This window comes from Chamaea fasciata, unplaced genomic scaffold (assembly GCF_029207755.1).
Source record: "Chamaea fasciata isolate MVZ Bird 193981 ecotype frontalis unplaced genomic scaffold, bChaFas1.0.hap1 SCAF_5, whole genome shotgun sequence".
Lineage (NCBI taxonomy): Eukaryota > Metazoa > Chordata > Aves > Passeriformes > Sylviidae > Chamaea > Chamaea fasciata.
The window spans coordinates 13,468,830-13,495,347 of NW_027094090.1; the positions used below are offsets into that span (position 1 = coordinate 13,468,830).

The 26,518-nt window shown below is 37.6% G+C and overlaps 1 protein-coding gene across 3 annotated transcripts in view; it reads right to left on the reverse strand.

The window, feature by feature from the left end:
* Positions 1-26,518, reverse strand: part of ATXN7L1 (ataxin 7 like 1) — a 110,610-nt gene that overhangs the window by 69,476 nt on the left and 14,616 nt on the right. For 2 of the 3 annotated variants that reach the window (XM_066182858.1, XM_066182859.1), the window contains exon 3: positions 2,922-3,026. The exons of the other annotated variant lie outside the window; for it this stretch is intronic. In XM_066182858.1, coding sequence (XP_066038955.1) covers positions 2,922-3,026 — 105 coding nt within the window. The remainder of the gene's footprint in view (positions 1-2,921; positions 3,027-26,518) is intronic. 3 annotated transcript variants of the gene reach the window in all.

A 26,518-nucleotide genomic window follows, 5' to 3' on the forward strand; every position in this document is an offset into this window, starting at 1 on the left:
AGAAACATAAAGCATGTGCCTGGCATGGACCTAATTTCTCACTGAGAGGATATGGATTGGATCTTACCAGGGATATTAGCAACAAACCACACTTTGTGGGAGATTCTGGGATAGATCTCTACAAGCCCTTGTCAGTAGCAATAAAGACTCCCCATGATACAACCTACAAGAGCCAAAAAACCAGTAGTGCCTTCTAATGTTTTCTCGTTCCATTCTCCATGTTACAACTTTGAAGCTGCAATTCAATACCCGTATAATAATGCATTTTGTGGTAAAATGCATTATTATAAATAATAATGCTAAATACTAAAACACCTCAAAGTCTACTGACAGACATGCCTGGCATCACTGAATTTACAAGCATTCTGCTGCATCTTTTAACTAAAGAAAGTCTGATCCACCAAAATGAATGTGTCTGAGGGTGATAAAACTCTAAATAGAACAGAAAATTAAATACTCCTGCTTCACAGAAGAGCTCTGTGCAGCTAGAATCAGTATCTCAAATGAGGCCTTGTCCGCACCTTTCTCAAGGGACTACTGAAACCATAACACATTCAACAAAAACTTATTCAATCACAAGCAGTTCATGCTTGATGTGTTTTCTAATCGGATATTCCTATCGTTTTCTAGCCAAACAATGCAATTACAGATCAATTAATAACATCTCGGTATAGCACTTTAAATCTTACTCATTTCCAATGAAAACAAGGATAAATTAGTAGATGCATTTCATATATATAATATGGAGTACTTTTAAGAGATTAATTTTTTGAAAATAAATTATTAGTTATTTTACAACAATTCTAGAGACTTTGAAGAAACCTTCTATTGTCCAAAACTTCTTTTATATGGTTTTAGTACATCACCTTTAATGTTTTTCCTTTCAAATAAAATTAATATATTTAAAGCCCTTTCACAGGCCTTCCAGCAATATTCCAGTATACTTTTCCTGAAACAAGTCTGACTAGATCAAGTATAATCTTCCAGACCTTTGGTCAATTACTTTCAGTATTCTCTGGGGTTTTTTTAACACAGTCCAGTTTTTTTCCCAAGTCTTTACTGACCTTAGGCTCTTAAATCAAGCAATTCAGAACTTAACATTCAATCACCCAGTGTAAAAGGACTGCCATAATGAAGTAAAGGGAATAGTAAAACTAATGGAGTAATGGAGAAAAGAAAAAGACAGCAACTCATGGGATCTTTGTAGTTTACACGCATTGCACTAACACTGATGGCAATGCATTACTTACAAAGAGCTCAAAAATCGTTTCTGCCACAGAGGAATTTACTCTCATCTAGAATTAACATCATTTTGTGTGCCTACTAACTGAAAACAGGACCAACTTTCACACTGCTCGCCAAACCAGGTTAATGCCCAGCAAAGAGCACAGCTATGGAAGGCTACAGCAAGGTGTCCCACAGGTTCTTCTGTCCTAAAATACCATTTTATCAATGCATGAGTTCAATGTTAATGTACCCATTGTACCTACAACCACATGCAGAAAAGCTTTTCTGTAACTTACTGGAAGAATCGTAAGATACCTGAAGTTGGGCAGAAAGGAGCCATATACGGCTAAGGACAAGAAACAAACTTTGAAAAAAAAATAGCAGGATGGCTTGTTAACACGCTAAAATCAACACTTGCCCCCACCATTAAATTGTTAAGCTCTTTTCACCCAAGAAAATACTTCTAGATCTTTTCTCATTCACTGGATAGAAAGATGTCTTTCATTATAATCATTTTTCACAACTATTTCAATCTAGGTCAAAGCTGGTGGCAGGTCTTAGAACTGCCTCCCAACATGAAACCAGTTTCTCCTGGTTTGTTGTCAGCAGTCTATCCATACAAACACAACCCAGTATTTTGGTAATATGTCTTTATAAGTAAATAAACAATTTTTCTGTCCATCCCACTTACATTTTTCCTTTACTGAGTTGCTTTGTTATCAAAAAGACTAAAAGAAGTACAGGATTTGTGAAGTTTACTTGTATTTGACAAGTAAAATCTTGCTGGGCTATTCTTTTTCTTAATATTTTTGATTGATTCCATCCTCAGTAGTAGCTGCCTTTCATTATTATGCAACTACCTTCAAATTATTTTGATTAAACTAGATTTTATTAAACCTCATAAAAAGTTAGCTATTCCAATCACTCTTTGCACACCTTAAAAAAATAATAAAACAGCAAAACAATCACCACAGAAACAAATCACTGGACAAATAACAAATAAACCACTAGATAAGTAGCAAATAAACCAGACCTTGGGATGAAGTTTTTTAGAAATAATTGAAAGTAGTTTGTTAATCAACACCAAAGATTTCTAACTGGATTAATTCTGCTTTCAAATAGTCAAGATAAAAATCATCATCTTGTTGTTGTCATCCAACTGAGAAATTAATATAGGCATATGTTTCTCAAGACTCTCTTGAAAAATGTTAATTTAAGAAATGTGCTTCAAAATGCCAATTTCGCAAAAAAATTAAACCTTATGATAAATATAAAAATATACCCTATATATAGTTACGCATGAATTCCATCAGAAAACACTCCATAACATCCAACTTCTAGTTAATGTAGATCAGTATCATAGACCTCACTTTGCAGCTTTGATAAAAGACAATCCAATGTTAGGTCATAATAGTTTTAGCCTAGCTAGCCTCTAACTAACAGAATTTGTTGTAACAGGTTAATTTAGTGTAACAAGTTCAACTTGAAAAGCTCAGCTTCCAGAACAACTAATTTAACTTCCTCTACAGGAAATATGCTTATTTGAAGGCATTGCTGGTATTTTCTGTGGAAAGAACACAAGACAACCAGAAAAGTCTATTTGCAATGCCTCTGTTATGATTGTATGCAATGATTCTTAAGAGAGCCATACGCCAGTTTGGCACTGTAATTCAGGAAAGAAAACATTCACTTACCGCAGTGTGACTGGAAAACCTGTGGCTTGACTACCTGATTGCAGATATTGCACACTACAAGATAGAAATCATCATGAGCTGGATAATGGCCAAATAAGTGCATATCTGTGGGAAAGTTAAAAATATATACAAGAATTAGAAGTTATGCTTTAAATATATATTAAGAAAAAAAAATTGAAAATACTGTAGGGCCATTACTGTTATATTAATTTACACAAAGTAAATATATACATTGCTCCATCAGAGCTTCTTACTATGTTCAAGAGATTTTTATCCCTCTCTGGGGGTTTCAAGGTCTGGTACTAATGCTGCAGTCTCATCCCTCAGTCTGAGCCAGAACACAGACTGCAACACCTTTTCTTAACACTCACTACCAAGAAGTGGAATAAGCATTTCTGTACTGGCCAAATGTGGAAACAATAAAGGATTTTTTTTTTTTAATCTCTGCCTAAAGATCCTTATAGAAAACCTATTGCATATGTCATGCTCTATGTTACAATACTATAAGCTTGACTATAGGTTGCTTGAGAAAGGCTCCTGCTAAAAGCTAGATACAGTAACCAAGGTCAAGGATCCTACAGCTTAAAATACAGCCAGGAATGCCATGCCATATGAAATTCCTGATTCTGTGCAAATGCCCTTCCCTAGTTCCGTCACCCTGTGGTTTGTCCCCAACAAATACTGTGGGAAGAGACAAAGTTTGTTAATGAGGTATTTCTTGGGAATGGTATGAGGAATTTAATGAAATCCAAAGACAGGTACAGTCAGATGATGACAGGCACTTGTCCCTCTCAGCTGAAACACATAATGCAACACATGCATTCTTAAGCCATTACAAACAGTGTAAAATGGGCTTAAATTACCAACCGAAGGCCTCAGAACTCTAACATTACAAGCGAGGTAACCTGTTCTACTCTTCATTGCCATAACTTAAGAACAAGCACACACACTCATCCACCACAGCTCAGCTTGGAGGACAGAAACTCCAGTCACTTTTATGAATTTCAGTGGGACCATGTCACCATACCCAGTGCACTAATGAATGTGTTGCTGCATTTGGAACCCCATGCCAAGTAGTGGCCCCACAGATCATGCTGCCTCTCAAATTATAAAAATAAAAATGTTTATTTTTTATTGTTATAATTTTATTGTTGCAAATTTCAGTGTTATTCAGAAGCCCCTGAAATCTACTGCAGAATCTACAAATATAGACTGAAATATTAATCTGGTGCCTTTTAAACAGGAGAAAAATCTACCACAGAGAACAAAGGTGTACAACAGATGTACTTGATAAACATCAACAACTAAATCCTCCGTCTCCAGTAAGTCATGTATTTCTAAAAAAAAATTATTTCTTTCAAAAACTGACTCAAGCAGGTACCTTAGTTCATTAGTTCTTAACTAAAGCAGTTATTTTGGCCCTAGAACTATGTTCATAAGGAATTCTGCCCTGGCCTTTGGCATTGTAGGTAATATCACTGCTTAGGATGGCAGTGCCTGGCATGATGAAGTGTAAAATGTCTTCAGTTCCCAAAAAGCCCAGAGGAATGGGGCATCACTCTCCTGGTAATACAGGCAGTATCACAAGTAGATCTGAAAGAGGCTCAGTCAAGAATTCTTGGGCACAAACCAGCCCCACCAACCTGCAGGTATTTCACAGTATGATATTATATTGTTCCTTTATCCACTGAAAACCAAAACCCTTTCTTTCTGTCACTGCTTGGACCAGGCTATGAAATCCAGTTGAAAGGTTAACCAGACATGACACTTTTGCAGTGCTGGTCTTGCACTAACCAAGCCTTCAAATGCAGTACAGCATTGCAATGCAATCAACACATTCAGCCTAAATTTAAAAGAATGCCAGTGGTGAGGTATAAACTCCTTTGCTGTAATTAGTGTTAGTACTGGTGAAGCCAATAATTTTGAACAGAACCTACAAATTTCCAGTAACAGCACTGTAAGTTCCACAGAAAGGAGTATTTCTTTTGGGTATGATTTGAAAAGTCAAAGTCTCAGCTCAAAAACATGCATTTAATTACAGTAATGAAATACTTTTTAAATGGTTACAACATCTCAAAATATTCTTTTCTGTTGTTTGAAAGGTACGGTGACAATCTTACAAAAGCACAAAGACTTTGCCCTTCACAAACAGAAAAGTTACAACTGTTTTCCAGTTTAAATTCCTTAATTCATTTAACCTTCACAGGTCTGTATCCTAACCTTTAAAACATGTCCAGCTTCGAGGTGTCTAAAGTTTGGCTGGGTCTGAATCTGAGTTTTTTATGATTTCTGGCTGCAGGGAGTAACTTAAAAAAAATAAGGTATTAATACTGCCAAAAACCATTCAAGCGCATAGGTGGGAAAAGGAATCAGGTTAGTTCACAGGGTCACAAAACCATCTACCTTTTCCTCAGGCACAGCCAAGGAGACAGAGCAGTGAAGTAAAAGTCCTGTGAGCTTGCTCTACTACCCTGGCTAACACCACTGCACCTAACAGGTAAATAGCACCATTTGAGGGTGGGGGTTTTTTTCATACTCCATATGGGTTGATAAACAAAGAAACTGCACGGACATGTTGGAGAACACACCAAAATACTGCTGTGAGATACACAGCAAAAGGAAGCACAGATGCAGAGTAAGTGACATCCTGAAGCAGCATTTTGGAAGTTTTTTTCATTTTGTAGGTGCAGTGGTGGTGCAAATGTCCATTGCAAATGTGAGTCTTCTGTATGAAGTTATCAGCCCCCTCTCAAAAATCCACTTAAAATAATCCAAGAAACTCAAGGACTGCAGGTTGAAAATAAGAATCACCGCACACAAATATACTGTTATTATTGAATCAAAATAGATAAAAAACTTAAACACCATCTTTCAGGCTTTTAGGATTTCTTAAAACTCTCACTATGCAGGAGTTTTTAAGAAAGAAATTTTTTAAGTCCAAGCAGGTTCAACTACCTCTCTTAGTTTATTCATGTTAACCAGATTGGCACAAATCTGTTTTCATTATTAAATTCATGATTTGTAATTATATAAATTACTTTTCAATTGAAATTGCACAACATATTAATATTGTCTCATTACAAAGTCCAACTGGGGATACACTTTATTAGATGTAATAATACTACAAATGCAATCCAGATCAGAGAATTTAGACTGAATAAAGGAAGGAACATTTGAAATTTAAAAGCAAGTAAAAAAAGATAAACAGCTATATATCTTTTCATATAGGTTTTTCTGTTTTTAATAAGAACAGTTCAATGCTATCATGTCGTACTCAAAGTAACCAAGACTGAAAGATTATTTTAGACACAGGTATCGTTCTTAGATCAGATTGCAGCCATTTGACAATTTAGACCTTCTATGTGCAACAAAAAAAGACAGTGGCCTCTCCAAACAAAAAACCTGTCTTCTAAAGGCAATAATCACATCTCCCTGCCTGCTTAGTCAGAAGCAATGGTGATAAGCTTTTCAGAGATTACTTTTGGGGAAGAAAACATGTCTCTAAAGTCAGCTAAGGAAAGACTTTTTCATGGAAAGAGGCAAGATCACTGAAAAAGACAGGTGATAATTATTGAACAAGGTGAGTGATTATCAAATGGTACTGAAATAATTATCAAGGTACAAAGAGAATAAGGAGGGACAGAAAAGCAACTGGAAAGAGTATTTATTTTCTACCAAAAACTGCCTACCCTGTAAAAGTGAAACAAAGTGACCACAGCGTGCATGACACACCACAAACGGGCATGGTGACCTACTTCTTCCCTCTGTGTCAATACAGACAGCCACAAGTGTGAGACAGAAAGGGCTTCCCAGCCCTCCTTCAAGGTAAAAGCACTCCATAGCCCCCACCACAGTAACCTCATTTTACTGGAAGATACTACCAGCAGATCCAAAGTAGACTCTCGATGGCAAAAAGAAGTGATAACTTACTTTTCAGTACCCACACACTTTCCAAAAGGGCCATCCATCCACACATACCTCACTCCTCGCAGTACTGAATTGTCATCCCCTCAAAATGAAACACAACTGACACAGCCATGCCTGTGGATACTGTACAATGACAAAAGCCTGACTGCAAATGAGCTACTGAATTAACAGGATGCAAAAGCAGCCCATATCAGGGGAAAGATATTCTACCTAGGTGGAAATCTGAGACAGTGAACGCTGACTGTTTGAAATTACTTTCATAGATTAAAATCTAAAAAAATTACTTTGTGTATACTTTGCTATGGCACTTGAAAAATGAATACAACTTTGGTCTGTAGGTTTTATATTGCTAACATTTGCAAATAAAAACAGAGCTGTAGCCATATGACATAAGACATCAATTTGGTGAAAGCTGCATTAAGAACACCAATACCATAGAAAAAATAGAAAATGTTGCTTCTGCAAATTGTGGCACACACAAAAATGCAGGTGTCAGATACAACTTTTTATCTTCTCTAACAACACACAGAAAGAAATATTTTTAGTAACAATCAAAGGCAGATGACTTATATGAAGTTCCTTCTCTATTATTATATACTTCATAATCATTTACATCCCACTGTATAATAAAACACAAGCTAGAAATAATCTAAAACATTCTTCCACTGCAGAATTAAGGTTGTCAAACAGTAAGACCTCACGGCATTGCATGGGAAATCAAGTTTTAATGATGATCTTTTACGATAAATTATACACACTTTAAACGTTCACTTATATATCTTTTGCTCCACTAAATATACCCAAAAAGCCTGCTTTGAAAAAATATTAGTGATGTTTATGTGCTGAGAGAGAAGGCGAGTGAGGAGGGGAAAAGAAAGACTATTCAAGATACACTGCACACTGGTTTAAATAAGAAAAGCTAAAAAAATAAAGCAATGGCAAAAATGGCATGGACGAAACTAAATACACGTGATTCTTCCAGTTCCTGGAGCTACACATTCTTAAACTCTATGCCCAGAATTGTGCCCAAATATTTCCCTCTCGTTCCACAGAAGCAACAAATCATTCAAGAACTGGAGTAACATACAAAATCTTTCAGTGCAGAAGATTACTTAAAAACTAAGCAATTTGAATGGTGAATTGAAACTTGAAACTGAAACAATAAAAAGACAACCTTCAGAACATTATTCAGACAGCAGTTAAACACACTTTCATAGACAGGTTGGTCTTATCATAGAAATAAATGTCACACTCTCCATTTAACATGAGCTTATTCTCCCCCGAGTGCAGTTTTCCTTTCTTACAAAAAAAAAGTAAATCACTTCAGTAATTAGTTCACCAGTATAAATTGCATTTTACCCCTGAAAATGTCATTCACAGTTGCAAATTAATCACAGAATGATTTAAGCTGAAAGAGATCGCTGGATGTCATTTACTCCAAGATCGTGCTGAAATTGTGGCTAACTTCAGGGTCAGAATCACAAAGTAATGCTCAAGATCATTTCTTTTCTGATGGAAAAATGCAGGTCATAGTTAAAGTAATCATAAAGTTGAGGAAAAAATAAATTTAAAATATTCATGACAGAACTAACACAGGAAAAAACACAACTGTTGTAAGTCCTGACTGATGCCTTTCAGGCGCTAATACAAGAAACTTAAGATTCTGCATGCTAAGAAGTCAAGCAAGAAAGAAAATCAATGAGAAGAAAACAGAAATGCTGGCCTTCTCAGGAACAACAATAATAACTGAAACATGACTGTGATGGGGAAAAAAAAAAAAAAGGCAGGGAAAAAGCAGCAGACAGACTTAAGTGTCAGTGTGGTAAAGAGTCAAGGTCATGACATCTTTAAACCAGTCCAGCATGGTTGAATGGTATGCTGCCTCCCAGGTTAGAGCAATCATGAGGACAGTGGCAATCCCAAAGAATGCTGGGAATAGTTCATTAATTATAGTGTAAACAATAAATACCACCCCCAATGACGCAGAAAGACTTTGTACTCCACTGCCTTATCTAGGCATTATGAAATGGTACTGAAGATGGAAACAGTGCCTTCCATTCCCAAAGATCCATAATAGAAGAAAAAAACCAAAATTTCATAATTGGAAACCAATGATCTTAACAAATATTGCGGCTTAACCATATCTGCATATCTTTTGTAACAACCCTTGTTTGGAAGGGATTATAAAGTAAACTGTGCAACACTGACATTACTATTTTGCAGAAGACACTGCATATCAATAAAGAGAAGAATGAAATAAGCATGGGAAAATGTGAAAATGTTGTTCTTCCATAATTCTGAAGGCTTTTATGTAATTTATGTAGGCTATCTGCCATCCCAGTCTAAGGCACTTTGGCAATAAAGGACCAGAACTGCCTGGGCTACCAGATTAACATATCACATGAATACTGGAAAACGCAAAACTCATGTGTCAAAAAGTATGCTGCATACCTGTGACACCAAGAAAGCTGTTTTTCATGTCTTAAGACACCTAGAGGATAAGACAGTACCTAAAGTAAGTTTTTCCTCCCTGAAAAACCTACTTTTTAAAACTTCTTATATGGAGGCACAGGGCCCCTTAGCTCCTGGGGTAGGAAGAAGATATCTCATCTTCTTATGGAACCTTTATTTCACTCTCTGTACAACTCAGAATTTAAACCAATCAAAGTTTGGCACTGGTATGATCCTTTCGGACTCCCAGCTTCATATTCCTGCCCTCCCATGTGCTTGTACTGTCAATTACCTGATTACAGAAGGAGTCAAATTCAAGCCAACTCTGAATCACGAGCAAGGCAAATACAAAGAAGGACAGAACAAAACAGGAAAATGTTTTCTGACAGTTTGATTCCATAAGCTGCCCCACTGCAGCACCTCATGAATGCTACCATCAGTGTGAGGGAAGTGAAGTGTAGAGCCCAGAACTGGACAGCAGGAGGGCCAATAGGATCAAGATCAGTACACACTGCAGTGGAGCAGTAGTGCCTCTAGATTATACTGAAATCTGTCACACAGCTACCTGCGTAATATTAAAGAAAAGACGGCCCCAAAAGAAGCTTTGTAAAAATACTTGCCTCTCAGTTAAAAATAGCAATAAACATATTTATTAATTTGTAACATATAAAAAGATGCAGAGACATTGCACTGTGCTTGTGCGGCGAGGTTTTGGTAGTGAGGGGAGCTAGAGAGGTGACCTCTCTGAGAAGCTGCCAAAAGCTCCCCCGATGTCTGACAGAGGCAGTGCCAGCCAACTCCAAGTTAGACCTGCCACTGGACAAGGCTGAGCCCATGAGCACATCAATGCTTCTGTAATAACATATTTAAGAAGGAAAAAAAAAGTTACTCTGCAGAAGTAACTGTGGACAGAGAACAGAGATATAGAGAATATGTGAGAGAAACAGCCCTGCAGACATCAGAGTCAGTGAAGGAGGGGCGAGAGGTGCTCCAAGCACTGGAGCTGAGATTCCTCTGCAGCCCATGTTGAAGACCAGCCTGTTTCATCATGGGGGAGCAGCGATCCACCTGCAGCCCATGGAGGACCCCACACTGGAGCAGGTGGATGCCCATAAGGAGGCTGTGACTCCATGGAAAGCCTGTGCTGCAGCAGGCTCCTGGCAGGATCCATGGCCCCATGGAAAGAGAAGCCTATGCCAGAGCAGGTTTGCTGGCTGGGCTTGTGACCCTGCTAGAGCATCCTGTTCTTGAAGGACTGCACCCTGTGGAAAGGGACACACACTGGAGCAGTTAATGAAGAACTGTTGCCTGCAGGAAAGACTCAAGTTGGAGAAGGTTGTGGAGGACTGTCTCCAAAGGGAGGGACCTACACTGGAGCAGGGGAAGGACTCCTCCCCTAGAGGAAGAAGCAGTGGTAGAAGCAACATGTAATGAACCATTACTCCCATTCCTTGTCTCCCTGTGCTGCTGGGTGGAGAGGAGGTAGAGAACTGGGAATAAAGTTAAGTCTGCAAAGTAGGGAGAAGTGAGGGGAAGGTGTTTTTAGGATTTGTTTTACTTCTCACTATCCTGCTTTGATTTTGACTGGTAACAAATTCAGCTCATTTCCCTAAGTCGAGTCTGTTTCGACTATGACAGTAATTGGTGAGTGGTGACCTCTCTGCCCTTATGTCAACCCCTAAGCCTTCAGTTATATTTTCTCTCCCCTGACCAGCTGAGAAGAGTAGTGATAGAGTGGCTTGGTGGGTACCTGCCTCTAGCTAGAGTCCAACCACTGCGAGCGTATCACCTCCCTTGACATAATTCCTTATGTTTCTAACACTTTCTATTACTGAACTAATCTTTAAAACCAGATTCCCATTTTGCCATTTAACTTTGCAGTTATTTTGTGGAAAGTAACCAGACAGGGTAACTTTTACATTATTAGTTTATGAACACAGTGACTTTCCTGCCTGCCCTTCAGTTAAAGAACCTCCCCATTTCAGACATAAAGGGTGCAGGTACTCAGAAACCAATGCACATTTAAGAGAGGAGGTTATAAGCCACTGAGGTCTGTTTGGATGACTATGAAAAATTTGGTTAACATTTTCTTTTTACTTTTTTTACCATCAGAGTTTAAACTAAGGGCAAACACAACAACAAAAGTTCCTAAAATATATTAATAATTATTAGTGAATATTTGCATTTGGACACTGCAGCTCAGGGCTGGAGTGACAGGGGATGGCACTGGAAAAGATCAGCTAGAGCAAAAACAGCCCATTCACCAACTTGGCAATACTCTGCATTGACCCTTCTCTTGCAAATCTGCATGGAGGACTTTGGAGAGTGGAACAAGGCTGCAAAGCGAGACAAAACACAGTTTAGCAGGGTGAAAGACAACAAAACCAATCTTTGTAATTGAAATGGACATCAGTCAATTACACAGTATCTAACTTTCAGCAAGGTATGTCTTCTTGTAACAATTCCAATAACATCTACAAAACTGTCAACCATTCTTACATTTTCCTTTCATTATTAGTTTGTACTTCAGGAAAATTATCTAAAGGAGGTTCTTCCTCAGGAACCTGGATTTTGAATTGCCTTCTATTTTACATACAACAACATATTTCAGGAACTACAGCAACTGCTTATGAAGTTTGTATTATAAAACTGTACAAAGTCAATACCCAGAAGAAAATCCTGCCACATTATAAAATAGATACCAGTTAAACATATTAAGATGTAAAGACATAAACATAAACAAATAAAAAACCCAAACAAAAATCCTGAAACAGAAAGAACTTTTCCACCAATCAGTTACCAAATATGCCTCAAAAATCTAGGTGAGCAAAATACAAGGAAGAAATAGGCCTTTGATGTGTTCAAAAGCAAGCTAGAAGAGTAATGTAAATGCAAACAGTATCTTCAAACAACAGGTTAACAATTAGATCTGGCTTTTGGGATTTAAGGAGATGTGTACATGTGCCACCAAATATCTCTATTTTCCCAACCAGATACATTTAGTCTAATTAAAGATATCACCTCCAGCTACAAATTTCATCTTGCTTATGTCTGGAAATCTTCAGGACAGCAAAAGCATTATCAAATGACAGCAAAAATTGAATTACTGAGGGCAAGGAAAAAAAGACACATTATTTATAAGGATCCAGACTATGTACTCCATGTCCAGAAGAAGTGACATTCCATCTGCAGAACATACAGCATAACTGTCCCCAGACTCCTGAGTATGGAAAGCAAGGCAAAGAGCTGATCAGAGACTTTCTAACTCTCCAGATAAAGTAGATTTCTCTTAGAACTCACATATACCACCATCAAAAACCTCAGAGAGTGAGCATGGCTGCACACAGGTGTGCATACAAGGGATAGGGAATGTGCAGGAAAATCATCAATCTATGCATTACAATTCTGATTTCTTAACATTTCACAGGCAGACATAAGGAGTGGAACAGCTGGAAATCATCTTTATTTCTCTCATAATTCAAAGCAAACATCATGCACCTGGACTAGGCAGTCTCCACAAACCACCATATAGCAACACAACAATTCTTTCTTTCTCAAATACGTATCAAGAGAAATCTCACTGCAAATAAGACTTGTGAGCACAAGTAGTACGCTTCATGGATGACGACACTAAATTTCAGCTCAGATTGATGTATAGCTCTCTAGATTCAGACATTTGACCTTTAGCAACAGTTAGAGGGTTGCACCACATCGACACTTTCTGCACCAGGTGGACTCTGACAACTTCTATGCTGGGAAAACACACCTTGACACAGGAAGAGATGTCATCTGCAACTTAACTACAATAACTCATAGAAATACATAGCATTTCAGCTTTTGATTTTTCTGCATTATGATGATTAAGCTTTCTGATACATAGCTAAATAAACTAAACAGGTACGGAAATATCATGAACATACTGGTCCTGCAGAAGTAGTAAGATGAAGATCTGGAGATACCAAATGCTTGTTGACAAAGAATCAAAATAATGTAATAACCCATCTGTAAACTTCACAACAGTACCTCTGTACTATGCATCATCTTTAGAGTGAGTCAGAGTGAGTACTAAAGTGGGTTTTCCTTATTTTTCCCCATTTCCCTCATAGCTTGAATGATAAAGCGTACAAATATTAGCGATCTAAAAAATGAAGTTTGAAAGGAAAATAACTTCTCTGACATTTATTGCCCTTTTTTTAAAAAAAAAAAAAAAAAAGGAATGCTGAATATGCCATATTAGGGACTATTAATAGTCATATTAGGGATTACTGAATTTCCAGCAAAAATACAGAAATGTTTTAAATACAATTAGTTTGCAATATTTTTACTAATCCCAACATTTGGAGTGCTAATAATGAAATACTACAAGGACAGCAGGTTTTCCTCTTTCATTTTCTTGTCAATGCACACTGAGAAAAAGTTATCTCTGCAGTAAAACAGTCCTACAGAGAAAAATCCCATGGCCAAAAAAAACCCCTTCATTCCTATTTCTTCTGCACAGACTGCTATAAAACAGACTTTAATCCTCCAACTGGTGTTTCCTTCATAAACTCTCAGCAAGACACAACTGGCACTCACACACTTGCCTGCAAAGCTGTATTATCTTCTGCAGAAGAGTGACTGCGGTTTAAGGCAGTACAACTGGACTGAAGAAGAGAGCTGGCTTAATTCCTGGCTCCCAAACAACATTCTTGCATGACCCTGATTAGATTTTTCTGTGCCTCAGTATCCCATCTCTAAAATCAGGATAATATGCTCTTTGTCTCCCCTGCCTGTTTAGATTGCAGCCTTTCAGTATTCTCTTACTATTTGTCCATACACTGGGACCACAATGGGGCCCTTCATTTTGGCTGGGACCTCACTAAGACAATAGAACAAGCAACGAATAAGATAACTTGCAGTGTGTTTTAGAAGCAGCGTGTGACAATCTTGACAGAAATTCGGGTTTTTAGATTAAGGACATAGTTATTAAGGATTAAAGAAAGTCTTATAAAAATGAAATTTTCATATCTTTCTCAGCCATCTCTTTAATATTATTATTATTATTACTATTATTATTATTAAAAATAAAATAGCATTATCAGAAAAAAATCTCTCAGAAAATGACCAATTTTTCTAGCAGGGAAAACTATGACTAAATGAGCAAATAAACACTGAGAAAAATAAAATCTTTAATCTCATCTATGTAATTTTACAAAATGCTAAGTATTTCATTGATCTTCACTGCCCCCTACAAGAGCCAAGGCCAAGAACATCTTTTAACCTAACTCTCTTCTCACCCAAGACAGAAAGTGTCTGCTCATTCTTAATCAACAGCTGGATATTAAATGGAAATGTACTGTCTAAATGCAATGTCTAAAAGGACACAAGTAATTCTTACAACAATTCTCTGGACTTTTTCTGTGTTGCCTCCTACACCTATAATAGCACTTCTTTTCAGGAATACTGCCTCTCATGTAACTCAACTCTCTGAAGAAAGTTACTTTCAGATAGACTTTCAATAACATCATCTTTTTCTCCTTCACACAGTTCCAAACGAAATGGATTTAGTTCTCTTTCTTGTTGGCATACAGATCAAGCTACAGCCTAAAGTGTTCAGCTGTGGGGTTTTTTCAGTTAGAGGACTTTATGCCAAGGAAAGATACATGAGAAAAATATTAATGAATAACAGGAGGTGGAAAGATGAATGAGAAACTTTCTAACCAAAGTCCAAACATACAAAATATCTACCCCAAGGCCACTTAGACAAAACAGTAAAAAAATTCCTACAAATTGAAGAGCAGCCTATAGCTCCACTATCACACAGCTCCAGAAAACAGCTCTCATTCTAAGAATTCTGGTCTCAAGGGAATAATTATCTTTGCAAGTGCAATCAGTCAAATACTTGTACTGTCTGAAAAATCATATGTGCATCATCAGCTCTTACACTGAGATTTATATAGCACACTTTCATGCACACCACAAACATTTCCCAGGATAGGAATATGCTCCTATTGGCTCAACATGTTGCCTACAAACAAGTCAGGCAATGCAGCACTCCATGCTGGCACAGTAGTCTTGTCCTTATTGCAGGAGGTAAAAGCACAGTTTTGCTTTAACCAAGTCCGTGACAAGAGCCTGCTGCACACCTCATGGAGTGTTCTTACCTCTAACAGACACAACTCTAAAAGAACATGGTCATGAAGGGCTCAGGTCAATACACATCTGTATGCCACCAAAGTTTCCATCAAACCTTCAGTATGAACATATTAAAGAATATATACACACTGCATTCAGAGATATTCTGTTCCTTCCACCTTTTTCCTTCCTTCAGGAGTGCTACTAACAGTTTCTTAAAGGTGCAGGATCAACCACAATTTAAAGTCACAAAATAAAGCTCTGGAGTTAAAGTGGCCACCCTAAAAAGGGGCAAACTTCACTAGCAAGACAAGTTCATGAAATTTGCGGCCATTACATGAAAGCAAAAATAGGTTTTTTATTCCTACATCAGGCAGAAAAAGGCCTTAAGAAACTTAAGGAGATTTTATCAACTAAAGAATGAGCAGAAGAGACTCTAAGTATTTTCCCTCTGAAATATAAAGACATTTCAGTTCCAAGGACCTTCAAAAATTTACAGGGCAAGTCTAAAGTAACCTGCTCACCTAGTAGTACTGAAGAAGCAAAAGAAAGAAATGAAAAGCAATGGAAGACACACTTACTACTTGTATCTGTCATCAACTTGTTATCTTGCACAGTACCTATTCCTGGGACAAATCATGGGTTTAATATTGTCACTCAAAGGCATATATGCTAATATAATAAAAGCTATTAATGGGGACTCTTTTCTTTTAATGAAAGAAAGAAGCAGTTTATTAGCTCAATCACATTATTGTTGTGTTTCAATTTCTGCTACACTGAATATTGCACAAGTCATTCTCACCTGCACATATGTAATACTCACTATAACAAACAAAAAGAAAGCAACAATTTTGTTTCCGTGTTCTCAAACAGAGACTTGGGAAAACTTCAGATGTCTCTGGAGCTGTTTTGTTTGTTTCCTGGATAGGAGAAAAAGGTGGCTTTTGTGAAATAAGCTACTCAAAATATGGAAAGGTAACAGTTTTTCCTAATTTTAATCTTAAATACATGACTAGTACAAGGATCTTTCCAGCTCACTGTTTTGCAACAGTAGATGACTTTCCACTATTTGGCAGCAGCAATGACTTCCTAGTACTTGATTGATACTTCAAGGGGAAAAGTACCACAAAATAGCATTTGTTCTTCAAATATCACAAAGTAGCATTTCTAAGACTTCAGAAGTCTTTCTCTTTAAAGGAAGACCATTGCAGGCGATCAAGTATCAGCAGGTTGAGTTGAGATGTGCTACACTGATGAAAAAAATAAGAATGTTTCATATCTATTTGACCAGGAAGGTAGTGAGCCTCCTTCTCCCTGCAGCCCTGGAGTCGTCACTCCATGCAGCAGGTACACTGCAACTTCATTGCTGTTGACACCTGACTGAAATTAGGACATGAAAGACTCAGACATTTTTACTGATCTGCTAAGAACATCTTAAGAATACACACAAAGAAAACTTCACCAAGAATAAAGCAAGCTGCTGAAAATGGCTCTTCTCAGTGACTGTCTCAGGTTCTCGGCACAAACGTGCACAAGGTCAGCAACAACCTTTGCTGACACAACCTGGTCCCAAAGCGATGCTTTCACCAGCGCCCAGTTTCCCGCATTAACCTCATCACCTAACACTCACTGACACGAGCGGGCCACTTAACACTTCCTGTGCTGCAGTCTGATGCCTGTCAACTTTACTTAGAAGTAATCTCCCTTCCAGCATTACATTTTTCTGAGGATTTGGGTGTAGCAAAGCAATTGTTCATTTGTTTCTGAGGATTGGGGTGTAGGGAAGCAGCTGCATATTTATCTCATCCAGTATTGAGAGTGTTGCGCTAGCTCTTCAACAACTAAAAAAATATCAACCAACCAGTTCTGTTTAAAGACTGATTCTTCATGTGTTTAGAATCCACATTTTTTTCTTCAAGTCTGCTGTGCCCCCTAGTACCCATGATTTATCTAATTGTAGGGTCACTGGAACAAGAAGTTTCCTAGATAAAGTTCAAGACACAGCTTTTCAGAGACACTCAGCTCTCTGGCACATATCTGGCTTCAGCAATGATAGTGCCTTGAATTGACAGAAGAAAAAGGACACAGAGGAGCAAAAACACTCTGCCTTGTCTCATAGCTTTAAAGTAAACTCCAGCATCATAAAGCAATAAAAACTCATCAAGATGCATGGACAGAGACCACTTAGGAGACTTCTTCGCCAGTCCCATTTAACAAAAATATCTTCCACATTATCACAAGGACCAAACCTTGCCCCCATTCACTTTAACAGTACAGGTCCTTGAAAGGCTATTACTAATTACTGCATAATCCAACAGACAGGACAGTGGACAAAGGAGGAGACAAACCCTGCATTCCTTCACCTCCTATGGGTAAAGCTTTCAGACAAATTTCTTGAATTCTTAGGATCTTCCCCTGCACATCAAGAGGAATTACGTACATTTGTAACTTATAATTAAACACTTTCAAATTTACGAACGAAAAGCATCACACAAGAAAAGAAGTATATCCATTATTATGCACATTTGAATAAATGCTAACAACTCATTTGCAACTTTACATGATAATTACAATGGCATAAGTGACAGATAATTCCTATCACAGCATTTCATCTGGAAAAAAACCACTGGTATTACTACTTTTCCAAAAGACTGAATTCAACAGGCATCAGCTTCTGGAAAACAAAACAAAACAAAACAAAACAAAACAAAACAAAACCAACAGAAAGTAGCCTGAATATGGTACAGCAGCCATATGAGTGAACATCTGTCCGCTAAAATTATTTACATGTTCTCCAAGTTGCAGATCAAACTCTGGAGCTGCTGACATGAGCTGAAGCTGCTTCAGTGTGAAGAGGTACATTCACATTTTGAGGGATGCAACACATCTCAGCACAGGACTGCACTGTGTATGCTGTTGAAGCACCAGAGCTGTAGAAGGTAGCAGCCTCAGGAATCTTGCCAGCAGGTTGGTGAGAGATTAATGTGGTGCATGGACTTAATGAAAGGTAATGAAGGGTAATATAACACCAGACAGAATCATTATTCTAATCAAAAGAGTGTGAAATTCTTTGTTAAGGAGTCTAAATACCTGAGTATGGAAAAAACTAACACTAATTAGCCCTACCACCCCACTCAGCACAGCACAAAGAATGACCATATACATCTCTAAAGTGCACTTCTGGAGTGTAATTCACAAAACCTTCAAGTTAGCAATGTGCACTTCTTCAACAATCTCATCTTGGATAGACATGTGAGTTTTGTTGAACTGTGTATCTGAATGGCAGACACAACTTGTTAATGTACACTACCTGTTAATGAGGCTTCTGTAAATGATCTACTACTAAATGATCCAACTACTCCACAATTAAATGCCATCTTGTTTCCAAGATGATCATAAATATTTTTTCCAACAACTTTTCAACATAAAGGATATTCTGTAATCATGAGAACAGAAAGGTTGAACAGTCCTTTTTTTCTTTCAACCATTCATCACAGAAAGCCACGGCCTAAGGAAAACTTTTAAGTTCCAAATACACTTTCTTAGTGTTAAAAATACAAAGCACCTTCAAAGCTCCTTAAATTAGTTTCATACCACATCTGTAATTTTAAGTCTCCATGTTCAAGTGCAGTACATTATTTGATAAGTAAAACGTGGTCATTTGACTCTGTTTAAAACTTATCCCTCAATTGCAAGCATTAAAGGGTAAAGAATCCTTGTAGTTTATAAAACTGGACTATTTTTATTTTGATTATAACAACATGTTTCTGCAGTGCAAAAAGCCTGCAAGAATTCCAAAAAAAGAAAGCACTGACTACAGAGCAGCACATCCTTTGAGTAAGTTACTAGCATACATAGTGACTGCATAGTTACATGATGATACAACAGAATTAAGGCAGATTGGACAACTTACCTACACATTTCTTTACTGATTTAATAAATTTTTTACTATCTGAAAAATTATTTTTTAACTTTATTGTTCTACCTATATTTTTGATACTTGAAGGGTACTTGCAACAGCATTTTAACTAATAAAAATCTTATAATATTACATTTTTTCAACAAGGTTTCATGTTAGTGAAAAAGAGACTTGTTTTTTTCTATCTGATACTATCATCCTAAACTCTTTATAAACACAGATTAGAACTTGCTAATTACTACTTTGCTATTCTTTCATCATTTAAGTGAAAGCAGTTTCTTTTTCATGCACCAGTTGAATTTTATAGGTAACACTAGCAAAGCCATCAACTACTAAATTCAACAGCAATACACTAACATTTTCAGTAGAAAACACAGGCATAACTAAGATTTAACTCTGGATTCAAAATTTTTGTCTATATCTCCACATACATGAAGTGGGAATATTGAGTTTCATCTCACATTTTACAGCAAGGACAATATTGCAACTATTTCCCACTTAAGTTTAGATGCTGACCACTTGGCCATTCACAATTAATTTATTTCGGTTTAGTATCAACAGGGTAGCTACCAGAAAGTAACAGATGTCTTCTCTTGTCAAAGAAAGGAGGAAAAAAAAAAAAAAAGGAAAAGATTTTTCATGAAAAAGAAATTGTAATACCACAAAAATAACCAGTAATCATTCATGGCCAGTTAATTATCAAAACATGCCCCAATTCTTATTAAAATAACATACTCCCAGCTAGCTCACAATCACTGTTTACATTCCAAGTGCTTTACAACTGCATGTTTCAATAACCTTACAAGGATTTACTCCTCTGTGGAAAGAGAGCATTACAAAATGTCAGACTTGTTGCAAAACTGCTGATGAAATTGTGAATAAAATCATCTCTACTAAAATTCCACCAAAAGGATATGCTATACAGAAAAAAACAAAAAACAGAGAGAGAGAGGGAGAGAAAAAGAGGAAAAAAAGGAAAACAATACAGCAGTATTTTTTCCAGTTCTATTGTCAACTATTTTTTCACACACTTGAATTGCATTTCATGTTATTAAAAGTTACAGAACAAAGTACATTTCAATGACTGGATTACTGTGTTATCACCATGACATCTGCATACAAGAATATAAGGATCCCCTCAGGTGACGGGCAAGGATTTGACTGCATGGCTCTCAGTTACATTCAGAAGACTTCTAGATTTTACAATCTCCAGACTTCCACGAAAAAGATAAGTTCCCATTTTCAAAACAGTCAGTATTCTGAAATTTTAAGAAAGCTTTTGGACATGTAAGGTGAGCGAGATCATTCATAATGGGAGCTATGCTGCTGCTAATGAAAACTTTGCCCTTTATCTGCCCATGCAGAGTGCTGAACACACATACCAAAGGAACTGGAAGCAGCTCAGTAGCCCAGACACATCAAAACTCAGGACACTTTAAGCAAACAAAACCTTAATCATTTACCACACTTCTTGACTCCTTCAAACAGATTCTGATGATTAGCAAGCTCCCATCGTCTTCACATTAGGCATATCTGAAGCACTTATACAAAGCAAATTAGGGAAGAGGTCACACTGCCAGGAAGGACACATCCCCTGAAACTTCAGATAATACATTTCCAGACCCTGCCACGGTACAAATTCCCCCTGGCTCCTCTTGCCTATCCTACTCTATGGTAATTTCCACTCAATTCTAGCCCACTCCATCCTTTCACTTGCTCAAACCTCTCTAATTAAAACAAAGCTATGGAGGGGAAAAAAAAAAAGCAGCCAGGAACAACTCAAAACTATGTAAAAGAAGATATCATGTACAACACAACAAGCAAGTTCCTTGCTGCAACATGTCTCTCTGAATGAACCAACTCCATAGGAGCACTCTTAATCAATTTGCTTTCTTAAAAAGAAAATAATTAACTGATACCGGCTAAAGAGAAGGAAAGCCTCCTTCCAGCTACGGAGCACACACAGTAGCATCAAACTGATACTCTGCCAATTCTGTAGATCTAAACACAAATTCTGAAGAAAAAGAACCCCAGATTTCAAAGGTATCTGAGGTTTCAGTACACAGGTTACTGGAGTGCAGTCCACAGATACTCCTGTATACATTGCATACTCCAAGGCAAGATTGCCAGCGCCGCCTGACAAGAGACCTGGATTTTGCCGAGTACCTACATTTGGTTGACCGCAAGTACAGCAAATTTTAAAAACAATTAAACGAAACAAGAACAATAAGAAATAAAGTACACATATTCTGATAACAAAATCTCCTCTCAAAGACAGTCCTTTAAGACAGGCACTTTCTGGAGAGACCAAAAAGCAGTTTTTCTCTCCTCAAATAAAGGAAAATTAAAACTTAACTTGACAGCAGCAGTGTAAAGCTGGGGCTGGTCAGTCCCCAAGTTCCCGCATACATACCTGGTCCTCCATCATCTTTCATAAAAATATCAGTGGTGAGGAGGATTTAGCTTCTATGCAGATACAACTAGCTATGCTGCGTAAATAACAAGATCTATGTCTAAAGTGAATGCTGTTGAAAACATGTCATGTGTTGCAATTATTTGCATCAATTTATTTATTTTTATTCACCTCAGCCTCACACAATCTCCATATGCAGGTGTATTTAAGCATAGCACTCCAGCAACACAACTAGAGATTTATCTTATATGTCTGGAGCTAGTTACTTGGCCTCTCCATGTTTCTCTGTTTCTCCATCTGTGATGCTTCACAGAAAGCTTGAGAGACTTAATTTATTATGCAGCCTGCCAAGTGCTTTAGAGAAGTGTGTTACTAAAGCATTAAAACTGCATTTGTTGGTTCTGAAAGGGTAAATCGTTAACCAAACGGAAATGAAACCAACAATATCCTTAAAAGGTGGCTGCACTTTTTAAATGCAGAAGTATCATGTTTACCTTATTTGCCTTTATAGAAAAAAAGCCTCTAGACTTTAGGTATTTTATTACATTAGGACATCAGGAGATCTGATTTTCTTCTGAACCCCGTTTCCGTCCATTTACTGTTACACTCCCAAAGGAGGTGATATGCAGAGAGAAACAAACCAATAATGCCAAATCACAGTGACACGTGCCCAGCCAGACTCACTGTCCAGAGGCCACAGGGAAAGATCTCTACTAAGGAATCAACAATGTTTAACTCACAGCAGATGTCAACTACAGGTCACCTGATCAGGGCAGGAAACAGTTCAGATGCTAATAAAGACAAGAGCAAACTGTTCCCAACACCTGCAAGACAATATACTAAATGCTGACAGTAAATATATTTAAGCCCTAGACATCTTTCAAACCAGTATCTCATGTGAAAGTTTTGTATCGATACAAAAAGGTATAGGCTTTTGCTCTTTTTCAATTGTTGTTTTTACTGCAATATCACTGAAAGAATTCTCAGGAAGCTGTTTCTGGCAAGGAAAACAGTTCACCTGAAATACTGACAATGGACAAAGATTGTCTTAAAATATCAGATATATAAAATACAGACACACACCTCTACCAACTCCCAAACACCAGTTCCACTTAGGGGTATATAATATATACTTTTTATAGCTAAAACCAGCTAAAAGAGGCAGCTGGAGCAAAATAAGAAACTCAAAAGAGAAACAAATAAATAATAGCATGATTTCTTGCAATTTTTAAAAGTAGTAAAATATAACTAGTCAAATAAAACAAACAATCTCAAATGTATCACAGATTAAAGCCATTTTTCATTTAGGCAAAAGAGCCCCAAGCAGACTGTATAAAAGTTGTAACATTAGATTAGGGAACGTAAGTGATACCTTGAAAAAGGGTCATTTTGAATCACCAGATACTAAACAAAAATCTTGAAACCCAAGAGCAAACATGATTCCAGACAATTTTCTAGACATATGAATACATGTGTACACATATGCATATATTTTTAGGAAATCTGCTTGCAGATTTTCAGCATATAGCAACGGTCCAGTGCCATCCCTCATCTTAATCCAGCTAACTTTGTTGCGTGCTTTATGTCTTTTTCAGACGGCAAATGAATAATTGTATTGCACTTTGCCAGTACACAATTTAAAAGATGGCCTGATGCAACTGTCAGGATTCTGCACTAGCTTTCTGCATCCTTAAGCTCCCACATCAGCTCAAAGTATTTCAGTCGCACACCTCCATGTCCACACTGCAGAACCTATCCTGTCTGTAGCATCCTGAGGAGTCAGGATAACATTTTTTCCTCCTGACAGGTCAGTGTGACTCTCTCTCAGCAGGTGACTGGCAGTAGAGAAAGTAGAGTTTCAGTTCCATCAGAGGCACAGAGATGGACATAGTTCTCTTCTGGTGCCAGCAGCTAACCCATGTGCCATATCAAGAATGTAGTGTTTAGCAAATTAGCAGGCACATTTCAGTACAGGTATGACTGCTGCCATGTCTCTTGCAGAAGCATACAGTGGCATTTTGGCAAGGGGAGTGAGGAAGAGAGGTAGGGCTCTTTTGTAATTAATAGACATCAGATGGGAACACATGGCTCGTGATGCCTTGACGTTTTGTAGGCAGGAAACTGATAAAGCCAAGAAAATGTCCTGAATAGTTTACTTTTGTAAGATGACAGGCCTAATCCATTTAAACTTTGAGACTGTGGCATGACAATGTAGAGCATGATTTTTTTCAACAAGTACTTTGCTCCCGTAGAAAGCAAATGAGAAGTAAGAACTTTGGTGCTCTTGACCTCCAGTTTGAGTAACAGCCATGAGGAACAGTACCTCATAGGAAGGTGAAGCCTTGAGCTTTCTACAGTACCACTGAGGTTCCATACATTTTAAAGATCTTTATCCAACAGCAATAGTGATACAGATCTGCCTAATACACAGCCCAGCAAACCACTGCCTTGGCTGGACACACCATGCCAGCAGAACAACTTCATCTGACATTTCATCCATTCTTAAATGAATCTCTCTCTCCTGCAGGGCTTCAAGTCTCCTTCTTGAATTCTTGCTTTCATATTAGAAATTACCCTTTCTAGTGCCTTATGTCAAAGCAAGTATCATCTTCTGTTGTCATATTTGCCACAGTCTCAAATAGAATTTATCTGAATGCAGGTATGGATTAAATTATGCTGGGAAGTTTAAGCAGACCAGATCTGATTGATCTTAGCATGGCTGTTGGTATTTCACAGCCTTACAGCAGATCCTGACCTAATCCAACATTTGTTGGGTAACAGGATATACCTATTGAGGAGACCATGACAAGGTCCAAACATTCAGTCCAGCTCATTATGCAAGTAACATTAAAGGTGACTCCAAATGTAAACTTTTAAATACTTTCTAATTACCCAGCCAAAAACTGGTGGATCAGATACCCATCAAGCTGTGCAATATTGTCACAGGCAACAACAAGGAACTGAGGAAGACTCAGACCTTCTGCACCTGTAGAATCTCCTCATGGTATCACTACAAGGTAGCACAGGATATGTGTGACCTTGTACACTCCCAACCAGAAAAAGCCCACACAGGGCATCAAAGTTCACATGGCTCTACAACAGAACACACACCAACACATATTTGGAACAAACCTCATTGTCCAGTTCACAGTTTGTTTTAACCCTTCCAACTGCAGCAAAACCAGCAACAAAGTCTATTCCACAGTACTGAAATTCTTCAGTTTTTGTTGGGTGTGTAAGTCCTAAACTCTGATATTTAATAGAAAGAAATTCAATATTGCCTGTTTTCTTTTTTTGAACACCAATTCACACCATCTTTTTTTACAGTATTTGGAGGCAGCAATACTGCTAAGAGGATGACGGTGAAGAATTTATAAACTTGAGATGCAGCGCATTTGCTCTTCACTTATTTTGTATACAGTGCTTACAAGAGTTATAGGACCACTTGTGCTGGGAAAACCTCTAATAGCAGGTTAGGTACTTCCTTTAACCCCACATACACAACATTTCCCATGTAAGTTGAATCTACCTTAAATCAGCACCGATTGGCCTTGCTGTTGGCATAACTAAGAAAAAATGTGACTATTTCACTCATACTGGTGATGATTTTATAAAAAAGAGGCAAACTAAATGATTCAAATACTAATATCCTTCAAACAACTCCTACTGTCTCTTTTGCAAAACTAGGATAAAATGAGTTCTCATACAGTTCATTAGAAATTACAGAGCCTTTTACTCTACCACAAAGATTGACTTGCTATGTTCTCATAAATCCATGGCCAAGAAAGCAGCACCAGGGAAAACCTGCTGACAAAGATTGTTTTGCTACGCAAACAAAGTCAACCAAGGCATTTGGGTCCAGCTGTCAATTACCTGACCTTACAATGAGAAGGCACAAACTATCTGCAATGCTTCTGAAAAGGCCAACAACTACAATGGTGAATAGTTAAGTTATGCTTAGAATTCATGAGTGGAGGGATATTAGTGGTTTTGATTACCAGAAAAACACAAAGCAAGATTGGAAAGTCTTACTTCATCTTTTACCTGCTGTTAAAGGATAGTCCCTTCTCACTCACCATATTAGAAAGCTTCTTTTTGCTTTTATCACCTCATCTTTCACATGAACTTCTTTTTTTAACAAAAGTAGCAGTGACAATGTATGAAATTTTAGGGAGTGACAACAAAAATCTTCCTTATGAACTGTACTGACTTTCTATGATAAAACAGGCCACAGAATTTAATCATACTATTTCAGCCTCAAACCCAAACTTTCTGGATGGTTAAAATACTGTGTGCTTCCAGGGAAAGGACCAGGGCCTTATGCAAGGATTTTCTGCAAGAGTCTACTACACCCCTTGATAAGCTGTTCCTATTTAATTGTATCATTAGAAAACTGCATCTTATTTCTAGTCTGAACTGATCTAGCTTCAGCTTTCAGCCACAAGAATCCCCTTAATCTACCTGAGAAAGAATCATCAAACTGTCAGATACCTTTGCCCTGTCTAAGTACTTATAGACTTATCAGGTAGCCTCTACTGTCTGTTGATAAACTAAATAGATTGAGCTTCTTAAATCTTCCATTCTAAAGCTGATTATCCAGGCCTCAAATTAAAGCAGATTTTTTCTGAACTCCGTCCAGTTTTTCCGATACCAGATGTGGACACAAGAACTGGGATACAACACTTCAGTAAAGCTGTAAAAAATGTCGCAGTATTCACCTCCCCCTATGCTCCCAGTCATGCACTTTCAGCCTCTTTCAAGACTGCTTTACAC